The sequence below is a fragment of the Pungitius pungitius genome, chromosome 15 (genome assembly GCF_949316345.1).
Source record: "Pungitius pungitius chromosome 15, fPunPun2.1, whole genome shotgun sequence".
NCBI classification, from domain to species: domain Eukaryota; kingdom Metazoa; phylum Chordata; class Actinopteri; order Perciformes; family Gasterosteidae; genus Pungitius; species Pungitius pungitius.
Window position 1 is genome coordinate 13,609,537 of NC_084914.1, and position 24,103 is coordinate 13,633,639.

General features: G+C 42.0%; 6 protein-coding genes and 1 long non-coding RNA gene across 11 annotated transcripts; 6 read left to right on the forward strand and 1 right to left on the reverse strand.

Moving 5' to 3' along the window:
- Positions 1-13: 13 nt before the first annotated feature.
- On the forward strand, positions 14-3,873 carry LOC134105163 (ciliogenesis-associated TTC17-interacting protein-like). 2 transcript variants are annotated; one of them, XM_062557701.1, is made up of 9 exons: positions 14-299; positions 496-681; positions 770-825; positions 943-1,029; positions 1,324-1,491; positions 1,994-2,118; positions 2,345-2,421; positions 2,491-2,558; positions 2,725-3,873. In XM_062557701.1, exons 1-9 carry the CDS (start codon positions 182-184, stop codon positions 2,911-2,913), a joined length of 1,074 nt encoding a protein of 357 aa, XP_062413685.1. In that variant the 5' UTR covers positions 14-181; the 3' UTR covers positions 2,914-3,873. The 2 variants fall into 2 exon arrangements, with proteins under 2 accessions (XP_062413685.1, XP_062413684.1); XM_062557700.1 differs by having other exon boundaries at positions 2,345-2,558.
- On the forward strand, positions 3,636-5,223 carry LOC134105280 (caspase-8-like). Its single transcript, XM_062557864.1, has 4 exons — positions 3,636-3,653; positions 3,865-4,063; positions 4,143-4,686; positions 4,841-5,223. Exons 1-4 carry the CDS (start codon positions 3,636-3,638, stop codon positions 5,001-5,003), a joined length of 924 nt encoding a protein of 307 aa, XP_062413848.1. The 3' UTR covers positions 5,004-5,223.
- A 349-nt stretch (positions 5,224-5,572) lies between these two features.
- Positions 5,573-8,603, forward strand: LOC134105161 (ciliogenesis-associated TTC17-interacting protein-like). 3 transcript variants are annotated; one of them, XM_062557697.1, is made up of 9 exons: positions 5,573-5,829; positions 6,026-6,211; positions 6,300-6,355; positions 6,473-6,559; positions 6,862-7,029; positions 7,684-7,808; positions 8,035-8,111; positions 8,181-8,248; positions 8,415-8,603. In XM_062557697.1, exons 1-9 carry the CDS (start codon positions 5,712-5,714, stop codon positions 8,601-8,603), a joined length of 1,074 nt encoding a protein of 357 aa, XP_062413681.1. In that variant the 5' UTR covers positions 5,573-5,711. The 3 variants fall into 3 exon arrangements, with proteins under 3 accessions (XP_062413681.1, XP_062413680.1, XP_062413682.1); XM_062557696.1 differs by having other exon boundaries at positions 8,035-8,248; XM_062557698.1 differs by lacking the exon at positions 6,862-7,029 and having other exon boundaries at positions 8,035-8,248.
- A 722-nt stretch (positions 8,604-9,325) lies between these two features.
- On the forward strand, positions 9,326-11,196 carry LOC119209566 (caspase-8-like). The gene is made up of 4 exons (XM_037458978.2): positions 9,326-9,343; positions 9,555-9,753; positions 9,833-10,376; positions 10,531-11,196. Exons 1-4 carry the CDS (start codon positions 9,326-9,328, stop codon positions 10,691-10,693), a joined length of 924 nt encoding a protein of 307 aa, XP_037314875.2. The 3' UTR covers positions 10,694-11,196.
- A 1,917-nt stretch (positions 11,197-13,113) lies between these two features.
- On the reverse strand, positions 13,114-13,869 carry LOC119220677 (uncharacterized). Its single transcript, XR_009942459.1, has 3 exons — positions 13,737-13,869; positions 13,432-13,501; positions 13,114-13,226 (listed from the first exon to the last, which is right to left on the reverse strand). It is a non-coding gene; the product is annotated as an uncharacterized LOC119220677 (long non-coding RNA).
- Positions 13,870-18,862: 4,993 nt separating this feature from the next.
- On the forward strand, positions 18,863-22,574 carry LOC119209188 (ciliogenesis-associated TTC17-interacting protein-like). 2 transcript variants are annotated; one of them, XM_037458301.2, is made up of 9 exons: positions 18,863-19,001; positions 19,197-19,382; positions 19,471-19,526; positions 19,644-19,730; positions 20,025-20,192; positions 20,695-20,819; positions 21,046-21,122; positions 21,192-21,259; positions 21,426-22,574. In XM_037458301.2, exons 1-9 carry the CDS (start codon positions 18,884-18,886, stop codon positions 21,612-21,614), a joined length of 1,074 nt encoding a protein of 357 aa, XP_037314198.2. In that variant the 5' UTR covers positions 18,863-18,883; the 3' UTR covers positions 21,615-22,574. The 2 variants fall into 2 exon arrangements, with proteins under 2 accessions (XP_037314198.2, XP_037314197.2); XM_037458300.2 differs by having other exon boundaries at positions 21,046-21,259.
- LOC119209565 (caspase-8-like) lies at positions 22,337-23,921 on the forward strand. Its single transcript, XM_062557865.1, has 4 exons — positions 22,337-22,354; positions 22,566-22,764; positions 22,844-23,387; positions 23,542-23,921. Exons 1-4 carry the CDS (start codon positions 22,337-22,339, stop codon positions 23,702-23,704), a joined length of 924 nt encoding a protein of 307 aa, XP_062413849.1. The 3' UTR covers positions 23,705-23,921.
- Positions 23,922-24,103: the final 182 nt, after the last annotated feature.

Below are 24,103 nucleotides of genomic sequence, written 5' to 3' on the forward strand. Positions count from 1 at the left end.
GTTGCCACGACAACGTATTCGTCCTCATTTCCGTATCGGGAAGTAAACCGCAATACGTGCAACACCAAAAAGCTGCTTGCAATAGCAACAATCCGTCAACCAACTATTACAACAAAAAGAGTAGTGTAGTAAAGCCGTTATTAGCCGGATTAGCTGCCTTCAAACGACGGCAGCGGTAGAAATGGAGGCTCCGCTGGAAGAGGAGACACCTGCCGGAGCCTTGGCCGGGATTGAGGGGCTCGACCTCGGAGGGGAGTTGAAAGCATCCGACGAAGCGCTCACGTTCCTGTCCAGTATTGGTGAGTTTAGTAAAACGTCTCAGGACGGGAGGAGGGTCGTGAGACGGAAGCTGCGAGTGGCAGCACCTGGTTTTGGCACATCCCGAGTCTCCTCAAAACATACAGTACAAAGTGCGTAATTTAAACCTTTCTTTATAAGGCGCATTTTCGAACTTAACCCCCCCCCCCCCCACCCGCACACACACACACACCCCAGAGCCTGCAGAGCTGCTGAAGTGTGTGTTCCCAGACTCTCTGGTGACCGTGTCAGAGGGGGGCCGTGACCTGGGGAGATTCAGTGTGACGGTGGAGTTTGCCCGAAGAGTCCAGCAGCCATGTCTGCTCCTGCATGCTCAGAGCCAGGGAGCCATCGACGACTCCCCCTGTGGGACTACAGTGACAGGTGAGGGCAGCACCAACATATAGTGTTGTCTGTTTACATATGTTACACATACCTTTTTCTTCACGTCCTCAATTGTTGTCCATTTAAGCCTACCTAACCACGGAGCTGGAGGTGCTGGAGGAAGACTACCATGAGTATGTCAAGGTAAGTCGTCCTGTCTCAATTTAACATTGTGCCGGGGCACTTGGCTGACTTTCGTTACTACCACATCTGTCACTTTTTGCTTTGTTTTCATTCATCCACTTTGAATCCCCTTTTCAGCTTGATGGTCACAGTTTGGACATGAAGTGTCACATGGTGCAGCATGACGGACAGATGCTGATCAATAAGGTTACCACTGTAGGAGAGGTGAGAGAAGGACATAGAGTTGGATGGCCATCAACTGTTCATATCATTGTCAAATCAACATCAACCCTGTAAACATTTTGATGTGACAAATATGAGGAGCGTTTCCATGTTTAAAATGCTGACATCTGGATGAGCGAGCAAAGCACCTGGAGCATTTTGTTAAATCTGGATTCAAATGTTGGAATTAATATTGTCTCCAAACTGTTTTATGCAAACATTTACCATTAGTCAACGAAATTGTTGTTGTGAATTTACTGTCAGTGCAAAACTTTGTGTGTGTGTGTGTGTACACAGGAGACAACAATGAAGAGCGTCTCTTATCCCATGTCTGTCCTAAACGGGCTCGTTACCGAAGGGTCCAACTTGCTGCTCATGCGCCTGTTCGCTCTTAGGAGGAAGGTGCCTGAGCACATGACCTTGATCTCCTTTGACCAGGGATTACACATCCTCCAAACCACTTTTGTGAGTGATTATGTCAATTTTACACACCAATGTTGTGGAAAACAAATTTTGGACCGGACCAGTTGATGAAGTCTCATCTAGCGCTCCCCAACTCTATTCTTCTGCTACACTTAATACCTGGTGTTGTCCTGATGATCAATGAAGAACGCACATCAGAGAGAGTAGATTTAAGTTAATTCCCTAGCAGCCTTCACTTGTCTTTTTTATGATCACCATTTTTATAGCTCACCCTACATCTGCGGTGCTTCCTTAGTAAAAAAAAAGCCTTAATGCCTCTTCAGTTATTTGTGTCTAAAGGAGACTTTAATCCTTACTAAGGTGAAAATGAATATGTTTGCACTTGTTCTCAATATGAAAGTGTAATGTGTATGGGTTTCAAATGTTTACACACATGTATATTTAACCAAATAGACCAAACGGATGGTGATAATTCCAACACCTCCTGGTCACTCTGTGTCTAGTTTGAAGAGTGAACTCTGATCATCTGTTTCTCTGCGGTCAGAGCGAGCTGGGTCTGAAGCAGTTGGAGGTTGGGGATGACACCGTAGAAGTTTTTGGGGTGGAGGAGACTGTTGACTCTTCGGGAGACAGTCCCATTACCTGGCAGTGCTACTTCCTAGCGGATGGGTAAGCTGAATGACGTTGGACAGTCTCCCTGCCCAACAATGTGGATCACTGTGTCTTTTTGCGTGTGTGTGTTGAGAGGTGGGGGTGTTGGTGTTTTCATGGCATTTCATGGTACAGCCACCAGTTGAATACAACGGTATACCTGAATTTTCATGAATTTGTGAAGTCTCTTTTTCATCAAAACAACGTGTAGTTACTTGATTTTTTGAGACGTTAATGTTCTTAGGCACATGGCCAGCAGAGTGCAGGTGGGATCACCAGTTTCTATGAGGCTTCTGCAGCTGCAATCACAGCTAGAAAAAGGTAAACCCCTGTCACACACCCCTAGAAAACATTTTCTCATGAAACATAGTCACAATGTCTGTGTGATAGGTTTTGAGAAGATCCCTCTGGTTTGGGAAGAAGACATGCAGATGCGCTCCAAGTTTTGGGACAGAAAGGTAACCAATAATGTTCTCGTGTTATGAAGAGATTTATTGAGACTGTCTGAAGAATAAGGTTTCCTCTTAACCAAACATGTATCCATTCCCTCATCATCTCATCTTATGCATCCTTTGAACAAAACAGAGCAGAATGTGAATGTGCCACTTTGTCTCGTTGGGGCAGGAGGAGCTGAAGGCGGACCATACCTCGTACCTGAGACGTCATCCAGAGATCCGGGCCCTCACAGCTGACTTCCTGGAGTCTCTGCTGTTGAGAAAACCAGATGACGTCTTTAAGTTTGCCAGAGAGTACTTTGCCCCTTTTGCCCCCAGCCGTCTTCTAGAAACAAGCCCGAAAGCCTCTTCACTCTGAAAGGACAACCCTGAGTTCACATGCTAAAAAAGCATTTCATATTATTCATCCTTTCAACTTCATTCTGAATTTTAGAATTGTATTTGGTTAAGTTATATCTTCTCTCTTTTTCTTGAGAAAGGAGAGGACTATCAGTAGCCGATAAAATTAAACTTAGTAGGTAGTTGTAAAAACAAATACTTAGCTGTGTGATTTTGCAAAAAAAACACAACCTCTGTGATCTGAATAAAGTGTTTTGTTTCAAACAGTTAGGGACGTTTCTGTTTTGGTGCTGTCAATGTCGTTGGATGAAAGAAGTCAAGACACGTCTGTTAATTGGTTTAAAAGTCACATTAGCAAAAAAAAAACTGTCCGTCTTCAAAATTCAAAAGAAAGTTATGTAGTTAGAAAGTCAATGGAACCCTCACGGGCGCAAGCGGCGAGTTCACGGTTTTGGGCTGTTTTGAGGCACATAAACAGCGAGGGGAAGGAAGCAGCTAGCTGCTGGCTGGAACACAAAGTGTATACTTGTTGGGTGTGGGTGAGTTAAATCGAGTAGGAAGTGGGGTGGGATAGTATCAGCCGACGGCCTGTGTAGCGACATGTATTCAAATAAACAGTCGCTGAGAGGCTAAGTTATGGGTGTAGCGGATTGTGACGCGCTGTACCAAAGAAAAATTCCGCTCCGATCCAATGATGCGTTTTGACAGGTTTATTGAAGTATTAGTCCAACATAAACCGGTATGCATAACGTGCTCAAAGTAAAAGAAAAATCACAACTGTAGCAGCGTAGCAAACAGCGGCGCAGCAGCAGCAAGCATGTTGCTATCAATCCAATCAATTAAATGGGTTTTTAGTTTGTAGACACATTACTTGCTTATTATGCTGTTTTAACATACTTGAATATTGGCTCTGCAATACAATATAAATTCAAACCAGTAAAGAAAATCAGGTGTACCTCTTCAGTAAAAGTCATTGAATGTATTGAAATGGCAGAAAAATGCTCCACCCCAGTTAGTTTCTTCATTTTGTGTTTGTGTCACACAGTGTGTCTGGTTCAACTGTTTTCAGGACGAGCAGTATGAATTGAACAGCCGCCCCAGAGGCCTCTGCGTGATAATTAACAATGAGAATTTCAACAAACCGAGGCGTGGAACTAACAAAGACGCTGGTATGTAACGGAGAGATTTACACAATTCTGTTCTGGTTGAAGCATAACTCTGGTTTTTCTTCATGACATTTTCCTGCAGAATGTTTGGCCGAGGTGTTCAGCTGGCTGGGCTTCAGGGCGCTGATGTGTAAAGACCAAACCAAGGACCAGATGGAGCGGGCCCTGAAATGCTTCGCTTCGCAGAGCGACCTCACTCAGCTGCAGGAGTTCAAAGTAGAGGAGTGGACCGGCAGCAAATTCACTGCTCTTCAGGAGGCCCCTCGGCACGGCGATGCCTTCCTCTGCTGTATTCTCAGTCATGGACAGAAGGGTGTAGTCCTCGGTATTGACGGCCAGCCTCTTTCCATCAAAAAAATAATTGGAACATTCATGCCGCCTGCTAACACAACCCTCATCGGCAAGCCCAAAGTGTTCCTGATCCAGGCCTGTCAGGGAGGGCTAACACAGCACGGAGTGTTGGAAGGTGTAGAGGCTGATGATTCTCCCTCGCCAACCATCCCACTGCAGGCTGATGTCCTGGTTGCCGTTGCCACTGTGGAAGATCATTTATCTTTCAGACACGTCACTGAAGGGAGCTGGTTTGTCCAATCTGTGTGTGAGCAACTAAAGAAGGGCTGTGAGAGGTAAATGTCAAACTCAGAAATGAATAAATAGTTAGTGAATTATCCACAATATGTTGTAAATAGCATAAATGATTTAATCAAATGTATACTGTACACTTAATCATAACGTGCCCTGCTAGGGATAATAGTATGTTTTGTTTCAAATTGTTTTTAGGGGTGAAGACATTACCACCATCCTCCATCGCGTGAACTATGAAGTGGGGCAGAAAGAGGGCCACAGTACACCCGGGGAAAAGAAGCAGATGCCAGAAATTAGGTTCACCCTAAGGAAGACACTTGTGTTGTCTCCACATCCTTTTTTGCAAAATAGTGCTTGATGTATTTTTTAAGGATCTCTGATACACCCCGTGTACTCAATATTATTTTTTCAAAGTACTCAATCATTTGTATAATTCAATGTCTTGTATTTTTTTATCAACTTTAACCATTTTTTTACGATATATTATATATTTGTCACAGATTTGTGTCTGGGTTTTTTTTCTGCTCAAAGCGTAATTCCATATCTTAATGAGGTGTTACAAACACATGCAGAATACTCGTTGTATATGCATGTTTAACAAATAACATACTAATGTAGGAAAACTATTTGATCGACTCCTATGAAAATAAAGTAATGTAAAGTACAATATCAGGTGTGTCAATCACAACCTGATGAGTATCGGCAAATTTGAAGGACAATGAAAAATGCTTTATTTTTTAAAGAAAAATATATTTTCAACAATAGCTAAAACACCTGGATGATTAAACCATCACACTTCATAACCAACATTGGTCTGAGTGCTCTTGGTTTTGGTGAGAATTCGGCTGCGCGCTTACATCCGTCTGTACGGTACTGAAGCGTAGCGTTGCCACGACAACGTATTCGTCCTCATTTCCGTATCGGGAAGTAAACCGCAATACGTGCAACACCAAAAAGCTGCTTGCAATAGCAACAATCCGTCAACCAACTATTACAACAAAAAGAGTAGTGTAGTAAAGCCGTTATTAGCCGGACCAGCTGCCTTCAAACGACGGCAGCGGTAGAAATGGAGGCTCCGCTGGAAGAGGAGACACCTGCCGGAGCCTTGGCCGGGATTGAGGGGCTCGACCTCGGAGGGGAGTTGAAAGCATCCGACGAAGCGCTCACGTTCCTGTCCAGTATTGGTGAGTTTAGTAAAACGTCTCAGGACAGGAGGAGGGTCGTGAGACGGAAGCTGCGAGTGGCAGCACCTGGTTTTGGCACATCCCGAGTCTCCTCAAAACATACAGTACAAAGTGCGTAATTTAAACCTTTCTTTATAAGGCGCATTTTCGAACTTAACCCCCCCCCCCCCCACCCGCACACACACACACACCCCAGAGCCTGCAGAGCTGCTGAAGTGTGTGTTCCCAGACTCTCTGGTGACCGTGTCAGAGGGGGGCCGTGACCTGGGGAGATTCAGTGTGACGGTGGAGTTTGCCCGAAGAGTCCAGCAGCCATGTCTGCTCCTGCATGCTCAGAGCCAGGGAGCCATCGACGACTCCCCCTGTGGGACTACAGTGACAGGTGAGGGCAGCACCAACATATAGTGTTGTCTGTTTACATATGTTACACATACCTTTTTCTTCACGTCCTCAATTGTTGTCCATTTAAGCCTACCTAACCACGGAGCTGGAGGTGCTGGAGGAAGACTACCATGAGTATGTCAAGGTAAGTCGTCCTGTCTCAATTTAACATTGTGCCGGGGCACTTGGCTGACTTTCGTTACTACCACATCTGTCACTTTTTGCTTTGTTTTCATTCATCCACTTTGAATCCCCTTTTCAGCTTGATGGTCACAGTTTGGACAAGAAGTGTCACATGGTGCAGCATGACGGACAGATGCTGATCAATAAGGTTACCACTGTAGGAGAGGTGAGAGAAGGACATAGAGTTGGATGGCCATCAACTGTTCATATCATTGTCAAATCAACATCAACCCTGTAAACATTTTGATGTGACAAATATGAGGAGCGTTTCCATGTTTAAAATGCTGACATCTGGATGAGCGAGCAAAGCACTTGGAGCATTTTGTTAAATCTGGATTCAAATGTTGGAATTAATATTGTCTCCAAACTGTTTTATACAAACATTTACCATTAGTCAACGAAATTGCTGTTGTGAATTTACTGTCAGTGCAAAACTTTGTGTGTGTGCGTGTGTGTGTGTGTACACAGGAGACAACAATGAAGAGCGTCTCTTATCCCATGTCTGTCCTAAACGGGCTCGTTACCGAAGGGTCCAACTTGCTGCTCATGCGCCTGTTTGCTCTTAGGAGGAAGGTGCCTGAGCACATGACCTTGATCTCCTTTGACCAGGGATTACACATCCTCCACACCACTTTCGTGAGTGATTATGTCAATTTGACACACCAATGTTGTGGAAAACAAATTTTGGAGCGGACCAGTTGATGAAGTCTCATCTAGCGCTCCCCAACTCTATTCTTCTGCTACACTTAATACCTGGTGTTGTCCTGATGATCAATGAAGAACGCACATCAGAGAGAGTAGATTTAAGTTAATTCTGCAAGCAAAGAAACAACCTGAGTTATTGCTTGTGTCCTTTTCAGCTCTTTTTTTGGTTTTGCATAGATACGTCAATCTTTTTTTTAAAGAAAACCCAGTAAATCTCATATGTCATGTGCGTGTGAGTTATGTTCGCATGGTTTATCACAGCCCTAGCAGCCATCACTTGTCTTTTTTATGATCACCATTTTTATAGCTCACCCTACATCTGCCTTGCTTCCTTAGTAAAAAAAAAGCCTTAATGCCTCTTCAGTTATTTGTGTCTAAAGGAGACTTTAATCCTTACTACGGTGAAAATGAATATATTTGCACTTGTTCTCAATATGAAAGTGTAATGTGTATGGGTTTCAAATGTTTACACACATGTATATTTAACCAAATAGATATAACGGATGGTGATAATTCCAACACCTCCTGGTCACTCTGTGTCTAGTTTGAAGAGTGAACTCTGATCATCTGTTTCTCTGCGGTCAGAGCGCGCTGGGTCTGAAGCAGTTGGAGGTTGGGGATGACACCGTGGAGGTTTTTGGGGTGGAGAGGACTGTTCACTCTTCGGAAGACAGTCCCATTACCTGGCAGTGCTACTTCCTAGCGGATGGGTAAGCTGAATGACGTTGGACAGTCTCCCTGCCCAACAATGTGGATCACTGTGTCTTTTTGCGTGTGTGTGTTGAGAGGTGGGGGTGTTGGTGTTTTCATGGCATTTCATGGTACAGCCACCAGTTGAATACAACGGTATACCTGAATTTTCATGAATTTGTGAAGTCTCTTTTTCATCAAAACAACGTGTAGTTACTTGATTTTTTGAGACGTTAATGTTCTTAGGCACATGGCCAGCAGAGTGCAGGTGGGATCACCAGTTTCTATGAGGCTTCTGCAGCTGCAATCACAGCTAGAAAAAGGTAAACCCCTGTCACACACCCCTAGAAAACATTTTCTCATGAAACATAGTCACAATGTCTGTGTGATAGGTTTTGAGAAGATCCCTCTGGTTTGGGAAGAAGACATGCAGATGCGCTCCAAGTTTTGGGACAGAAAGGTAACCAATAATGTTCTCGTGTTATGAAGAGATTTATTGAGACTGTCTGAAGAATAAGGTTTCCTCTTAACCAAACATGTATCCATTCCCTCATCATCTCATCTTATGCATCCTTTGAACAAAACAGAGCAGAATGTGAATGTGCCACTTTGTCTCGTTGGGGCAGGAGGAGCTGAAGGCGGACCATACCTCGTACCTGAGACGTCATCCAGAGATCCGGGCCCTCACAGCTGACTTCCTGGAGTCTCTGCTGTTGAGAAAACCAGATGACGTCTTTAAGTTTGCCAGAGAGTACTTTGCCCCTTTTGCCCCCAGCCGTCTTCTAGAAACAAGCCCGAAAGCCTCTTCACTCTGAAAGGACAACCCTGAGTTCACATGCTAAAAAAGCATTTCATATTATTCATCCTTTCAACTTCATTCTGAATTTTAGAATTGTATTTGGTTAAGTTATATCTTCTCTCTTTTTCTTGAGAAAGGAGAGGACTATCAGTAGCCGATAAAATTAAACTTAGTAGGTAGTTGTAAAAACAAATACTTAGCTGTGTGATTTTGCAAAAAAAACACAACCTCTGTGATCTGAATAAAGTGTTTTGTTTCAAACAGTTAGGGACGTTTCTGTTTTGGTGCTGTCAATGTCGTTGGATGAAAGAAGTCAAGACACGTCTGTTAATTGGTTTAAAAGTCACATTAGCAAAAAAAAAACTGTCCGTCTTCAAAATTCAAAAGAAAGTTATGTAGTTAGAAAGTCAATGGAACCCTCACGGGCGCAAGCGGCGAGTTCACGGTTTTGGGCTGTTTTGAGGCACATAAACAGCGAGGGGAAGGAAGCAGCTAGCTGCTGGCTGGAACACAAAGTGTATACTTGTTGGGTGTGGGTGAGTTAAATCGAGTAGGAAGTGGGGTGGGATAGTATCAGCCGACGGCCTGTGTAGCGACATGTATTCAAATAAACAGTCGCTGAGAGGCTAAGTTATGGGTGTAGCGGATTGTGACGCGCTGTACCAAAGAAAAATTCCGCTCCGATCCAATGATGCGTTTTGACAGGTTTATTGAAGTATTAGTCCAACATAAACCGGTATGCATAACGTGCTCAAAGTAAAAGAAAAATCACAACTGTAGCAGCGTAGCAAACAGCGGCGCAGCAGCAGCAAGCATGTTGCTATCAATCCAATCAATTAAATGGGTTTTTAGTTTGTAGACACATTACTTGCTTATTATGCTGTTTTAACATACTTGAATATTGGCTCTGCAATACAATATAAATTCAAACCAGTAAAGAAAATCAGGTGTACCTCTTCAGTAAAAGTCATTGAATGTATTGAAATGGCAGAAAAATGCTCCACCCCAGTTAGTTTCTTCATTTTGTGTTTGTGTCACACAGTGTGTCTGGTTCAACTGTTTTCAGGACGAGCAGTATGAATTGAACAGCCGCCCCAGAGGCCTCTGCGTGATAATTAACAATGAGAATTTCAACAAACCGAGGCGTGGAACTAACAAAGACGCTGGTATGTAACGGAGAGATTTACACAATTCTGTTCTGGTTGAAGCATAACTCTGGTTTTTCTTCATGACATTTTCCTGCAGAATGTTTGGCCGAGGTGTTCAGCTGGCTGGGCTTCAGGGCGCTGATGTGTAAAGACCAAACCAAGGACCAGATGGAGCGGGCCCTGAAATGCTTCGCTTCGCAGAGCGACCTCACTCAGCTGCAGGAGTTCAAAGTAGAGGAGTGGACCGGCAGCAAATTCACTGCTCTTCAGGAGGCCCCTCGGCACGGCGATGCCTTCCTCTGCTGTATTCTCAGTCATGGACAGAAGGGTGTAGTCCTCGGTATTGACGGCCAGCCTCTTTCCATCAAAAAAATAATTGGAACATTCATGCCGCCTGCTAACACAACCCTCATCGGCAAGCCCAAAGTGTTCCTGATCCAGGCCTGTCAGGGAGGGCTAACACAGCACGGAGTGTTGGAAGGTGTAGAGGCTGATGATTCTCCCTCGCCAACCATCCCACTGCAGGCTGATGTCCTGGTTGCCGTTGCCACTGTGGAAGATCATTTATCTTTCAGACACGTCACTGAAGGGAGCTGGTTTGTCCAATCTGTGTGTGAGCAACTAAAGAAGGGCTGTGAGAGGTAAATGTCAAACTCAGAAATGAATAAATAGTTAGTGAATTATCCACAATATGTTGTAAATAGCATAAATGATTTAATCAAATGTATACTGTACACTTAATCATAACGTGCCCTGCTAGGGATAATAGTATGTTTTGTTTCAAATTGTTTTTAGGGGTGAAGACATTACCACCATCCTCCATCGCGTGAACTATGAAGTGGGGCAGAAAGAGGGCCACAGTACACCCGGGGAAAAGAAGCAGATGCCAGAAATTAGGTTCACCCTAAGGAAGACACTTGTGTTGTCTCCACATCCTTTTTTGCAAAATAGTGCTTGATGTATTTTTTAAGGATCTCTGATACACCCCGTGTACTCAATATTATTTTTTCAAAGTACTCAATCATTTGTATAATTCAATGTCTTATATTTTTTTATCAACTTTAACCATTTTTTTACGATATATTATATATTTGTCACAGATTTGTGTCTGGGTTTTTTTTCTGCTCAAAGCGTAATTCCATATCTTAATGAGGTGTTACAAACACATGCAGAATACTCGTTGTATATGCATGTTTAACAAATAACATACTAATGTAGGAAAACTATTTGATCGACTCCTATGAAAATGAAGTAATGTAAAGTACAATATCAGGTGTGTCAATCACAACCTGATGAGTATCGGCAAATTTGAAGGACAATGAAAAATGCTTTATTTTTTAAAGAAAAATATATTTTCAACAATAGCTAAAACACCTGGATGATTAAACCATCACACTTCATAACCAACATTGGTCTGAGTGCTCTTGGTTTTGGTGAGAATTCGGCTGCGCGCTTACATCCGTCTGTACGGTACTGAAGCGTAGCGTTGCCACGACAACGTATTCGTCCTCATTTCCGTATCGGGAAGTAAACCGCAATACGTGCAACACCAAAAAGCTGCTTGCAATAGCAACAATCCGTCAACCAACTATTACAACAAAAAGAGTAGTGTAGTAAAGCCGTTATTAGCCGGACTAGCTGCACTGTAACGAACGAACTGTGAAATTCACAGTTATTAACTGGCAGCTAGTGACAAGTAACTAACTGTAAAATGAATCACAATATACTACTGTGAAAAGAATCACAGTTATCAACTGGCAGCTAGTGACAAGTAACTCACTGTAAAATGAATCACAATATACTACTGTGAAAAGAATCACAGTTATCAACTGGCAGCTAGTGACAAGTAACTCACTGTAAAATGAATCACAATATACTACTGTGAAAAGAATCACAGTTATCAACTGGCAGCTAGTGACAAGTAACTAACTGTAAAATGAATCACAATATACTACTGTGAAAAGAATCACAGTTATCAACTGGCAGCTAGTGACAAGTAACTCACTGTAAAAAGAATCACAATATACTACTGTGAAAAGAATCACAGTTATCAACTGGCAGCTAGTGACAAGTAACTCACTGTAAAAAGAATCACAATATACTACTGTGAAAAGAATCACAGTTATCAACTGGCAGCTAGTGACAAGTAACTCACTGTAAAATGAATCACAATATACTACTGTGAAAAGAATCCCAGTTATCAACTGGCAGCTAGTGACAAGTAACTCACTGTAAAATGAATCACAGTATAATATCGTAATTGTTACTAATGTATTTTTGAATAGCTTTTTGATTGTGAAACAAATTAAAAATGTACCAAGATATTTCTTGTAATAGTAATTGTGCAATATAAATCCCATCTCCAAGTAGTGTAATTTTGTTCACGGGTTAGAGTTTGACCTGTAAAATAAGTGGTACGGTCTCTTTTATGGTAACACCGTTTCAGCTGCAGAATAAAATTCAGTATTCAATACAATAACGGCTGGTTCTATATCGGACTAGACACCACTCGATCCAACTATCAGGAACTTAGTAACGAAGACCCACAGACATTGAAATTTCTTCACTCCATGCAGGTTTATTTGCAAATGAAATTTTCCATCCACATTTTGGAGGCAAATTTAACAAAAACAATTTTAGCTAATCAAATATTGTGGAGGCTAATATCACATTTAACATGAACATTAACATTGAAAGAAATAATAAAAAAAATCAAATAAAAAAACAAAACAAATAGGAACCTCTTCATGTATAAATAAAGAAACAGTTAACTCCTTAATTTAAAGGCAAGATCATTATACAAGCCTCACCTCCATCTAATCATTTAGCAGGTTGAACATGGAGAAGTCCCTCATGAATGATAGGACGCGTTGGTTCATGCCTGAGCTTTTGCGTTTAACCAGTCTTCCGGTTTCCCCGCTCTTTTTGAATTTGGCACCACATTTGCTGGAGTCTGGGTTGATCCTGACAAGGAACCTAATAAAGGAAAAAGGATGTTAATATTTGGAATGAGCCAGTTTTGAGACCTGCATTTCATGTGAAAGTCTGTTATACAAAACAGACACAAAAGACATTTTTTACAGCCTTATATGTTTAAGGCTTAAGAACTGGCCAAATTACCTGGTGGCCCTCACAGAAATTACTGTCTAACTCATGCATACAGTATCTGATACTCCCAGAAATACACGGTCGTGTCAACCAGAGTCCTGCCAATAGCCTTGATGTGCATGAATGTGTGAGTGTCCAATGTTACTAGTTTTCCCCCCCTCATTTTTGTACTCCAATACTTGATACGTAATACTAATTTAGATACCTCTGAACAAATTCCAGCGTTGTGGCGGCTTCCGCCTGATACTCTATGTTGAAGACGTAAAAACTGGCGAACAAGACAGCGAGGGCAGTTGGGAAATCTGGTATGGGTGGTGAATGTGCGATCACAATACGGCCTTCTATCGACAGCATCCACCGGTTCGCAGACCATGCGGTTTCTCCTGCAAAAAACAAAACAAGAAATTCAATATGTCTGACGGTGTTTCAATAAGGTTTACATTCTTCTAAATTTTTATCCTGTGTGTAATTGAAAATAAGACCCAATGAATCATTAAATTTGTACTATTTAAGAGTTATCTGTATATTATGTATGTCTACCTAATTGTATTTATCTTTCTCAGACATTTTATTTAATAAGAGTTTTACCTAACACAATGAGCCTCGGGGTGGTGGGAAGTGAGCATTCCATCTCGGCATCAGCAGGCGTCGTTGTTGCCTGCAAATATTTCAATCTAGAATTTAGTTTAGGTTTTAATTATGGCCAACAAGCAATAAATAAAAAAATGTAATGTACAGTTCATGAACGTGCAGAACGATGCAATCGTGTATACCAAAAAATGATTTACTACATTGCATAGACCCCAGATTTCTCCCTATTTTGGCCTACTGTACAAGACAAAAAAAATGAATTGTAAGCAGGTAAAAAATTACATATACATATGAAAACTTACATCAGCTAGGACAAAAAGGCCATCGTCTGCTTCCTTGAAATATGCCATCATGACCAGCATCGCGGCAAGACCATCCGTGCCCTCTCTATCCTCCTTCAAGGCTTCTTTAAGAACAGTTTTAATGTCCTTACTCCACTTCATCATCTGACCACTGAAGAACTCCAGGAGCCTCTTCCCCTTTTTGTCCAAATCTTCATTCAGTCTGGTGTACAGTTCAACACCAGTGAGAGTGGTGAAGTGGGAAAGTAAAAACTTCCAAGACTGGAAAAATGGCCACCGCTTGCTTAAGTCCAGAATAGTGGGGGATGGGCTTGCATTTATGTCTTCTCTTTGTTTTATATATGTGATTGCCATTAGCTCCTCTACTCTCCCTCTCTCACTTGCTCTTAGCCCCTCTTGATTGAATATTTCCACCATTTCTTTCCTCTTTTCTTCAAGTGAGGCTGATGTTTCTCCCTCTGGGTTCTCCTGTGGCTGCCAGCTAACACACCCATAACTATCAATTCTGGCACATTTGGCAACTGCCGGCTGGTCATCATCACTGGTCTGAGAGCACCTGGGCTTCCTGAGACGGGAGAGGGTGTTGCCTCTGTTGACATACTCAACTCTGGTCTTGAGCTGATTCAGTAAACTGAAGTATCCGCATCCAATTATTTCTCCCTCATCAGTTTTATCTAAAAAGCTCACAGGATATTTCTGGGTTATACCTTTTGCTACTGCTGTGCAGTCTTTTCTTGTGGGGTTCAAGCAGTGTTCTCTCATGGAATCGACGATGACTTTCACCATGTGTCTGCAATCTTCTACCTCTGGTCTATTATTATTGTCGATGGCTCTTCTGAGAGTGGGCCTCATTTTGTCCCATGGCACCACAAAAGTGTCCAACCAAATGCTGTTCTCCTGTGAACTGGTAAAATACGAAATGCTGGAGGAAGCACTATTTTCGGTCTCAGGTAAAGATGTGGCCATGGTTGATGTTGTTTGATCTGGATACAAAAACAAAAGCGAGAAGAATATTTGCAACTATGCTGCAAGCTTATTGGAATCATTTGAGCAACAAACAACTTAAACATGTACATACATAGCAGAGCAAAATAAGCCACTACATCGAAATGCTTACCCCTTTTGCAGCCATTAATGATTTTTCTGCACTGAATCGGTGTTAGAAGATGTCCAATGTCTCCCTCCGTGATGAACTGAAGATCATCTGGTGTTTCCACTCCAAACTTGGACACCAACTCAACAACAACCGCCTTCAGTCTCTCACCATCTAGTTGTGGCAGCACTGCCTTTATCACATTCTCAATTGAATCCATTTATTCGTCTTTTACATGTAACACACAGAATGGTGAAGAGCAATCAAGTGAAGACCAAAGTTATTGTATTCATTCAATGGGTAGTAATCAGCAAGACTCTGAATGGTCAGACACTCATAATGAGCAGAATTAGGGATTTGTAGACAGTACACACCAAGATCCACGACAGGCACTGAACGATACAGCTCTAGAACAAAATGCACACTCGACTAATTGATCAGGATGAGCACAATTTTTCCAAAGGTGTAGCCAATATCATTTTGGGACACTACAACTGCCATGCCTCTTTTGTACAGTGTACCTTTAAATGTTACAGATGGTGTTTCAATAGTGTCTTCTGGACGAAGGTCTTTGAGCCTGACAGCCCTCTGAATGCCAATCTGGTATAGTTGGTCATCAAACTTAGTTGCTTCCCCTATTTGAAGCAATGGAGGAAACAAGCTGCCGGAGTGTAAATATGCTTGTAGCAACTGGTGTCTTTCAGCTAAAGTACTGCAGAGGTTTTTAAAGTTATGCAGTTTCCTAGCACACTGCTTAAAATAGCTGTGCTTGCTTTCAAAGCGCAATGTCCACAATCTAATAAGTGGACCAAAATGAAGGATGAGCTCAGGGTAGTGCACAAGGTAGTGGTGTTTGGCTTTTAGCAACTTTCCTGGAAACAAAGTGCTTCTTTGATGGAGGTATTCCTCAATAAGAATCTTGAGATATGCCACTTGGTTGGTATGGATCTTGGGTGCACAGATCAGATCAACAACCTCCCTTAGCTTTAGCAATAACTCCCAAACATCACCTTCAGGTGCAGTTTTGATCCTGTCCCCAATCATTACAGGAAGGAGACGCAAGAGGCACCAGTTTTGAGCAGCATGCCCACCCAGCTTTTCCCCATTCGGGCTAACCTCACATGGTTTGTTGTTAGCATCACTGCCTTTGAATGGAAAGTTTGAAATGATCCTGTTTAGCTGGCAATAGGTGAACCTTTTCTCAACTGTCACCAAGTGCTTGATGTATAGAGCAAGATCAACAGAAACAATTCCTTCAAACAGGTCATGACCCAAACAGGGAGGGAGGCCAGGCTGGCAAACATGATAATACTTTAGCTGATTGAAAACTGAGTCAAACTTAACCCCACCAGTCATTTCCTGATTTAATGACGCTTGTCTCACCAAGGTGTTGTAAGTTTCTACAGATCTGACAGGGCCTGATTTTGTAGGTGTTTGCTTGAAGGTATCACGGTCTATTAGGCAATACCTGCAAAAATATTTGCTTTTACTAAAGTTCTCCGTAAAACCTCCAATGCAGTGGGACCCTAGATTGTCCCCAGTTATAGCAACTACAGTGGCCTTGACAATGTTCCCATCAGGGCCATGAATTCCGGTTTCTTCCATTTCTTTTAAGTCATTAATTAGATTAAAGAAGATCTTTTCTTGGCCAAAGAATTTGAAGTCCTCTTCCCTGCATAAAAGGACTAGCTGCATTGGATCAATGGAAGACCTGTTGTGTGCTGCAATCTCCGCCAGGGTCATATAAACAGCTAAGATCTTGTGTTTCTTTCTTCCAGATCCAAGGGGGTTGGCAACCTCAAATGAATCTTGATACAAGATTATTGATATCGAAGATGGGGATTCCTGTAACAATTTATTGTTTTTGAGGTTTTTACCATCTCTTAGGTCTTCCAACACTCCAGGAGATGGTGCTGTGTCAGATTTTGCTTGGAGATATTGGTCTTGAACTACATTCTGACCAAGTAGTGCCTTCAGTGTATCTTTAATGGAAACATACTGGCAAAATCTCTCTTTTCCATTAGCATCAATACCCAGGTACATTGTGGTTGGCTCAACATAGTTGAATTTACTCTTGAAGAGAGTTTTTCGCGTTTGGTCACTTCGAAGTACACCCTCATTGCACATTTTCAGGAGGTCATTTTTTAGGAGTTTATCAATAAGATCTTTTATATCATTCTCAGGCACATTTAGCATTGTTAAGTCTTCATGCAATTTAGACAAAAGATGGGCTGTGCTGTAACTGTGTACTTCCTGGAACTCTACAATTAACTTCTGAATAACACTGGCTGGTAGAAGCATTTTAGCCTGCATTTTGAGATAAAATAACGCAAGACTGTTCATGAAGTCATTCTCATCTACTTGATTACTTGCGTTATCATTTCCATCATTCAATTCCTCCATTCTATCATTTTCATCACCATCCAATAATCTATGAGACGCTTGGCTCACTTCACCATTTAATGAGCCAACAGTGGCAGTACTTAAGTTGCAGGGAGATTTTGTTTTATGTTTACGGGTCAAGTGCGAGGAGAAGGATGAACAGACATTAAATATATTCAAACAGTTCTTATAGGGGCACCTCACTTGATTCCCATCTTTGATGTGGAGCTTAAGATGCTCACACAGGGTTGAAATGTTCACTGACACGTAACCGCAACCCTCAATTTGGCATTCCAAAGCATCATTTTCCACTTGTGTTTTTCTCACTGGTTTACCATTGACTGTGTGCCCATGGAATCGATACATGTGCTTTTTAATTGCACTGACTGTTGCAAAAGCAGTTGGACATTCTGCATCTCCACACGGAAATCTATTATTTGCTAGATTCCTGTGAATTTTAACATGTAAAATGAATGCAGAAATTGATGCTGCACTGAATTTACAAACCTTACATGAGTATGGCATTTGGACAAGTTAACAGAAGATTGCTAAAGGCAAACACAATTTAGAAACGGTTGGAAGTAAAAAACATTTTTGCTAACAAAAAACACAAATAAATTACTGAACTGATTATTAACGCTAGATTTAGTCAGGACAGAGCATGTTCAGGAAAGCATTTAACTTACAGGCAAATATCTTGTCTTTTCAGATCCAGTCCTTCAATGTTCTCCCACTCGTTATTTGTTAAAAAAAGTGGCATGAAAATTTAACCAGAAGATTTAACCAGCACAAATCCCGTAACTCAATTTAGTACGCTAGTTGTGCAGGGTAACTTGTTTTTCCACTCCAGTACTGTTGTGCTGAGCTGTACGACCATCCTATCCATTGAAATCACTCAGAATGAGCGCAGCTGTGTCAAAAAGAGAGGAAACGAGTGCAAACGAATACTCCACCTCAAGTTCTAACAATCGTCTTGATTCAATGAAGTTGCAGTTGAGAGCTTTACCATCTAAACTTACCTACTTGCATAATGTGGTATATATGGTGAAATTTGTAAAGAAATACCATCATATGTTAAATAAATAAATACACAGTACACTACTTGGTGTTCTGACTTTCTACAGTAATTTTTAGGTAACTGTGTTTCTCACATTTTTAATGACTGTGACTATTTGGTTACTGTGTTTTTTTACAGTACACAAATAGTTAATTTGATATTATACAGTACGTAATGTGTTGCTGTGATTTACAACAGTAATTCTTACTTACTGTGATTTACTACAGTACCTTTTTGGCTACTGTGTTATTCTAGAGTACTTTTTTATTTGCTGTGTTTTATACAGTACGCAATGTGTTGCTGTGATTTACAACAGTAATTCTTACTTACTGTGATTTACTACAGTACCTTTTTGGCTACTGTGTTATTCTAGAGGACCTTTTTATTTGCTGTGTTTTATACAGTACGCAATGTGTTTCTGTGATTTACAACAGTAATTCTTACTTACTGTGATTTACTACAGTACCTTGTTGGCTACTGTAATCGCTCACTGAATATCCAGTAAATTACTGTGATATTGTTTTACAGTAGCTTACTGCTCACAAACACAGTAAATAACTGTAAATATCACAGCGATTTTTTACAGTGTGCCTTCAAACGACGGCAGCGGTAGAAATGGAGGCTCCGCTGGAAGAGGAGACACCTGCCGGAGCCTTGGCCGGGATTGAGGGGCTCGACCTCGGAGGGGAGTTGAAAGCATCCGACGAAGCGCTCACGTTCCTGTCCAGTATTGGTGAGTTTAGTAAAACGTCTCAGGACGGGAGGAGGGTCGTGAGACGGAAGCTGCGAGTGGCAGCACCTGGTTTTGGCACATCCCGAGTCTCCTCAAAACATACAGTACAAAGTGCGTAATTTAAACCTTTCTTTATAAGGCGCATTTTCGAACTTAACCCCCCCCCCCCCACCCGCACACACACACACACCCCAGAGCCTGCAGAGCTGCTGAAGTGTGTGTTCCCAGACTCTCTGGTGACCGTGTCAGAGGGGGGCCGTGACCTGGGGAGATTCAGTGTGACGGTGGAGTTTGCCCGAAGAGTCCAGCAGCCATGTCTGCTCCTGCATGCTCAGAGCCAGGGAGCCATCGACGACTCCCCCTGTGGGACTACAGTGACAGGTGAGGGCAGCACCAACATATAGTGTTGTCTGTTTACATATGTTACACATACCTTTTTCTTCACGTCCTCAATTGTTGTCCATTTAAGCCTACCTAACCACGGAGCTGGAGGTGCTGGAGGAAGACTACCATGAGTATGTCAAGGTAAGTCGTCCTGTCTCAATTTAACATTGTGCCGGGGCACTTGGCTGACTTTCGTTACTACCACATCTGTCACTTTTTGCTTTGTTTTCATTCATCCACTTTGAATCCCCTTTTCAGCTTGATGGTCACAGTTTGGACATGAAGTGTCACATGGTGCAGCATGACGGACAGATGCTGATCAATAAGGTTACCACTGTAGGAGAGGTGAGAGAAGGACATAGAGTTGGATGGCCATCAACTGTTCATATCATTGTCAAATCAACATCAACCCTGTAAACATTTTGATGTGACAAATATGAGGAGCGTTTCCATGTTTAAAATGCTGACATCTGGATGAGCGAGCAAAGCACCTGGAGCATTTTGTTAAATCTGGATTCAAATGTTGGAATTAATATTGTCTCCAAACTGTTTTATGCAAACATTTACCATTAGTCAACGAAATTGTTGTTGTGAATTTACTGTCAGTGCAAAACTTTGTGTGTGTGTGTGTGTACACAGGAGACAACAATGAAGAGCGTCTCTTATCCCATGTCTGTCCTAAACGGGCTCGTTACCGAAGGGTCCAACTTGCTGCTCATGCGCCTGTTCGCTCTTAGGAGGAAGGTGCCTGAGCACATGACCTTGATCTCCTTTGACCAGGGATTACACATCCTCCAAACCACTTTTGTGAGTGATTATGTCAATTTTACACACCAATGTTGTGGAAAACAAATTTTGGACCGGACCAGTTGATGAAGTCTCATCTAGCGCTCCCCAACTCTATTCTTCTGCTACACTTAATACCTGGTGTTGTCCTGATGATCAATGAAGAACGCACATCAGAGAGAGTAGATTTAAGTTAATTCCCTAGCAGCCTTCACTTGTCTTTTTTATGATCACCATTTTTATAGCTCACCCTACATCTGCGGTGCTTCCTTAGTAAAAAAAAAGCCTTAATGCCTCTTCAGTTATTTGTGTCTAAAGGAGACTTTAATCCCTACTAAGGTGAAAATGAATATGTTTGCACTTGTTCTCAATATGAAAGTGTAATGTGTATGGGTTTCAAATGTTTACACACATGTATATTTAACCAAATAGACCAAACGGATGGTGATAATTCCAACACCTCCTGGTCACTCTGTGTCTAGTTTGAAGAGTGAACTCTGATCATCTGTTTCTCTGCGGTCAGAGCGAGCTGGGTCTGAAGCAGTTGGAGGTTGGGGATGACACCGTAGAAGTTTTTGGGGTGGAGGAGACTGTTGACTCTTCGGGAGACAGTCCCATTACCTGGCAGTGCTACTTCCTAGCGGATGGGTAAGCTGAATGACGTTGGACAGTCTCCCTGCCCAACAATGTGGATCACTGTGTCTTTTTGCGTGTGTGTGTTGAGAGGTGGGGGTGTTGGTGTTTTCATGGCATTTCATGGTACAGCCACCAGTTGAATACAACGGTATACCTGAATTTTCATGAATTTGTGAAGTCTCTTTTTCATCAAAACAACGTGTAGTTACTTGATTTTTTGAGACGTTAATGTTCTTAGGCACATGGCCAGCAGAGTGCAGGTGGGATCACCAGTTTCTATGAGGCTTCTGCAGCTGCAATCACAGCTAGAAAAAGGTAAACCCCTGTCACACACCCCTAGAAAACATTTTCTCATGAAACATAGTCACAATGTCTGTGTGATAGGTTTTGAGAAGATCCCTCTGGTTTGGGAAGAAGACATGCAGATGCGCTCCAAGTTTTGGGACAGAAAGGTAACCAATAATGTTCTCGTGTTATGAAGAGATTTATTGAGACTGTCTGAAGAATAAGGTTTCCTCTTAACCAAACATGTATCCATTCCCTCATCATCTCATCTTATGCATCCTTTGAACAAAACAGAGCAGAATGTGAATGTGCCACTTTGTCTCGTTGGGGCAGGAGGAGCTGAAGGCGGACCATACCTCGTACCTGAGACGTCATCCAGAGATCCGGGCCCTCACAGCTGACTTCCTGGAGTCTCTGCTGTTGAGAAAACCAGATGACGTCTTTAAGTTTGCCAGAGAGTACTTTGCCCCTTTTGCCCCCAGCCGTCTTCTAGAAACAAGCCCGAAAGCCTCTTCACTCTGAAAGGACAACCCTGAGTTCACATGCTAAAAAAGCATTTCATATTATTCATCCTTTCAACTTCATTCTGAATTTTAGAATTGTATTTGGTTAAGTTATATCTTCTCTCTTTTTCTTGAGAAAGGAGAGGACTATCAGTAGCCGATAAAATTAAACTTAGTAGGTAGTTGTAAAAACAAATACTTAGCTGTGTGATTTTGCAAAAAAAACACAACCTCTGTGATCTGAATAAAGTGTTTTGTTTCAAACAGTTAGGGACGTTTCTGTTTTGGTGCTGTCAATGTCGTTGGATGAAAGAAGTCAAGACACGTCTGTTAATTGGTTTAAAAGTCACATTAGCAAAAAAAAAACTGTCCGTCTTCAAAATTCAAAAGAAAGTTATGTAGTTAGAAAGTCAATGGAACCCTCACGGGCGCAAGCGGCGAGTTCACGGTTTTGGGCTGTTTTGAGGCACATAAACAGCGAGGGGAAGGAAGCAGCTAGCTGCTGGCTGGAACACAAAGTGTATACTTGTTGGGTGTGGGTGAGTTAAATCGAGTAGGAAGTGGGGTGGGATAGTATCAGCCGACGGCCTGTGTAGCGACATGTATTCAAATAAACAGTCGCTGAGAGGCTAAGTTATGGGTGTAGCGGATTGTGACGCGCTGTACCAAAGAAAAATTCCGCTCCGATCCAATGATGCGTTTTGACAGGTTTATTGAAGTATTAGTCCAACATAAACCGGTATGCATAACGTGCTCAAAGTAAAAGAAAAATCACAACTGTAGCAGCGTAGCAAACAGCGGCGCAGCAGCAGCAAGCATGTTGCTATCAATCCAATCAATTAAATGGGTTTTTAGTTTGTAGACACATTACTTGCTTATTATGCTGTTTTAACATACTTGAATATTGGCTCTGCAATACAATATAAATTCAAACCAGTAAAGAAAATCAGGTGTACCTCTTCAGTAAAAGTCATTGAATGTATTGAAATGGCAGAAAAATGCTCCACCCCAGTTAGTTTCTTCATTTTGTGTTTGTGTCACACAGTGTGTCTGGTTCAACTGTTTTCAGGACGAGCAGTATGAATTGAACAGCCGCCCCAGAGGCCTCTGCGTGATAATTAACAATGAGAATTTCAACAAACCGAGGCGTGGAACTAACAAAGACGCTGGTATGTAACGGAGAGATTTACACAATTCTGTTCTGGTTGAAGCATAACTCTGGTTTTTCTTCATGACATTTTCCTGCAGAATGTTTGGCCGAGGTGTTCAGCTGGCTGGGCTTCAGGGCGCTGATGTGTAAAGACCAAACCAAGGACCAGATGGAGCGGGCCCTGAAATGCTTCGCTTCGCAGAGCGACCTCACTCAGCTGCAGGAGTTCAAAGTAGAGGAGTGGACCGGCAGCAAATTCACTGCTCTTCAGGAGGCCCCTCGGCACGGCGATGCCTTCCTCTGCTGTATTCTCAGTCACGGACAGAAGGGTGTAGTCCTCGGTATTGACGGCCAGCCTCTTTCCATCAAAAAAATAATTGGAACATTCATGCCGCCTGCTAACACAACCCTCATCGGCAAGCCCAAAGTGTTCCTGATCCAGGCCTGTCAGGGAGGGCTAACACAGCACGGAGTGTTGGAAGGTGTAGAGGCTGATGATTCTCCCTCGCCAACCATCCCACTGCAGGCTGATGTCCTGGTTGCCGTTGCCACTGTGGAAGATCATTTATCTTTCAGACACGTCACTGAAGGGAGCTGGTTTGTCCAATCTGTGTGTGAGCAACTAAAGAAGGGCTGTGAGAGGTAAATGTCAAACTCAGAAATGAATAAATAGTTAGTGAATTATCCACAATATGTTGTAAATAGCATAAATGATTTAATCAAATGTATACTGTACACTTAATCATAACGTGCCCTGCTAGGGATAATAGTATGTTTTGTTTCAAATTGTTTTTAGGGGTGAAGACATTACCACCATCCTCCATCGCGTGAACTATGAAGTGGGGCAGAAAGAGGGCCACAGTACACCCGGGGAAAAGAAGCAGATGCCAGAAATTAGGTTCACCCTAAGGAAGACACTTGTGTTGTCTCCACATCCTTTTTTGCAAAATAGTGCTTGATGTATTTTTTAAGGATCTCTGATACACCCCGTGTACTCAATATTATTTTTTCAAAGTACTCAATCATTTGTATAATTCAATGTCTTGTATTTTTTTATCAACTTTAACCATTTTTTTACGATATATTATATATTTGTCACAGATTTGTGTCTGGGTTTTTTTTCTGCTCAAAGCGTAATTCCATATCTTAATGAGGTGTTACAAACACATGCAGAATACTCGTTGTATATGCATGTTTAACAAATAACATACTAATGTAGGAAAACTATTTGATCGACTCCTATGAAAATAAAGTAATGTAAAGTACAATATCAGGTGTGTCAATCACAACCTGATGAGTATCGGCAAATTTGAAGGACAATGAAAAATGCTTTATTTTTTAAAGAAAAATATATTTTC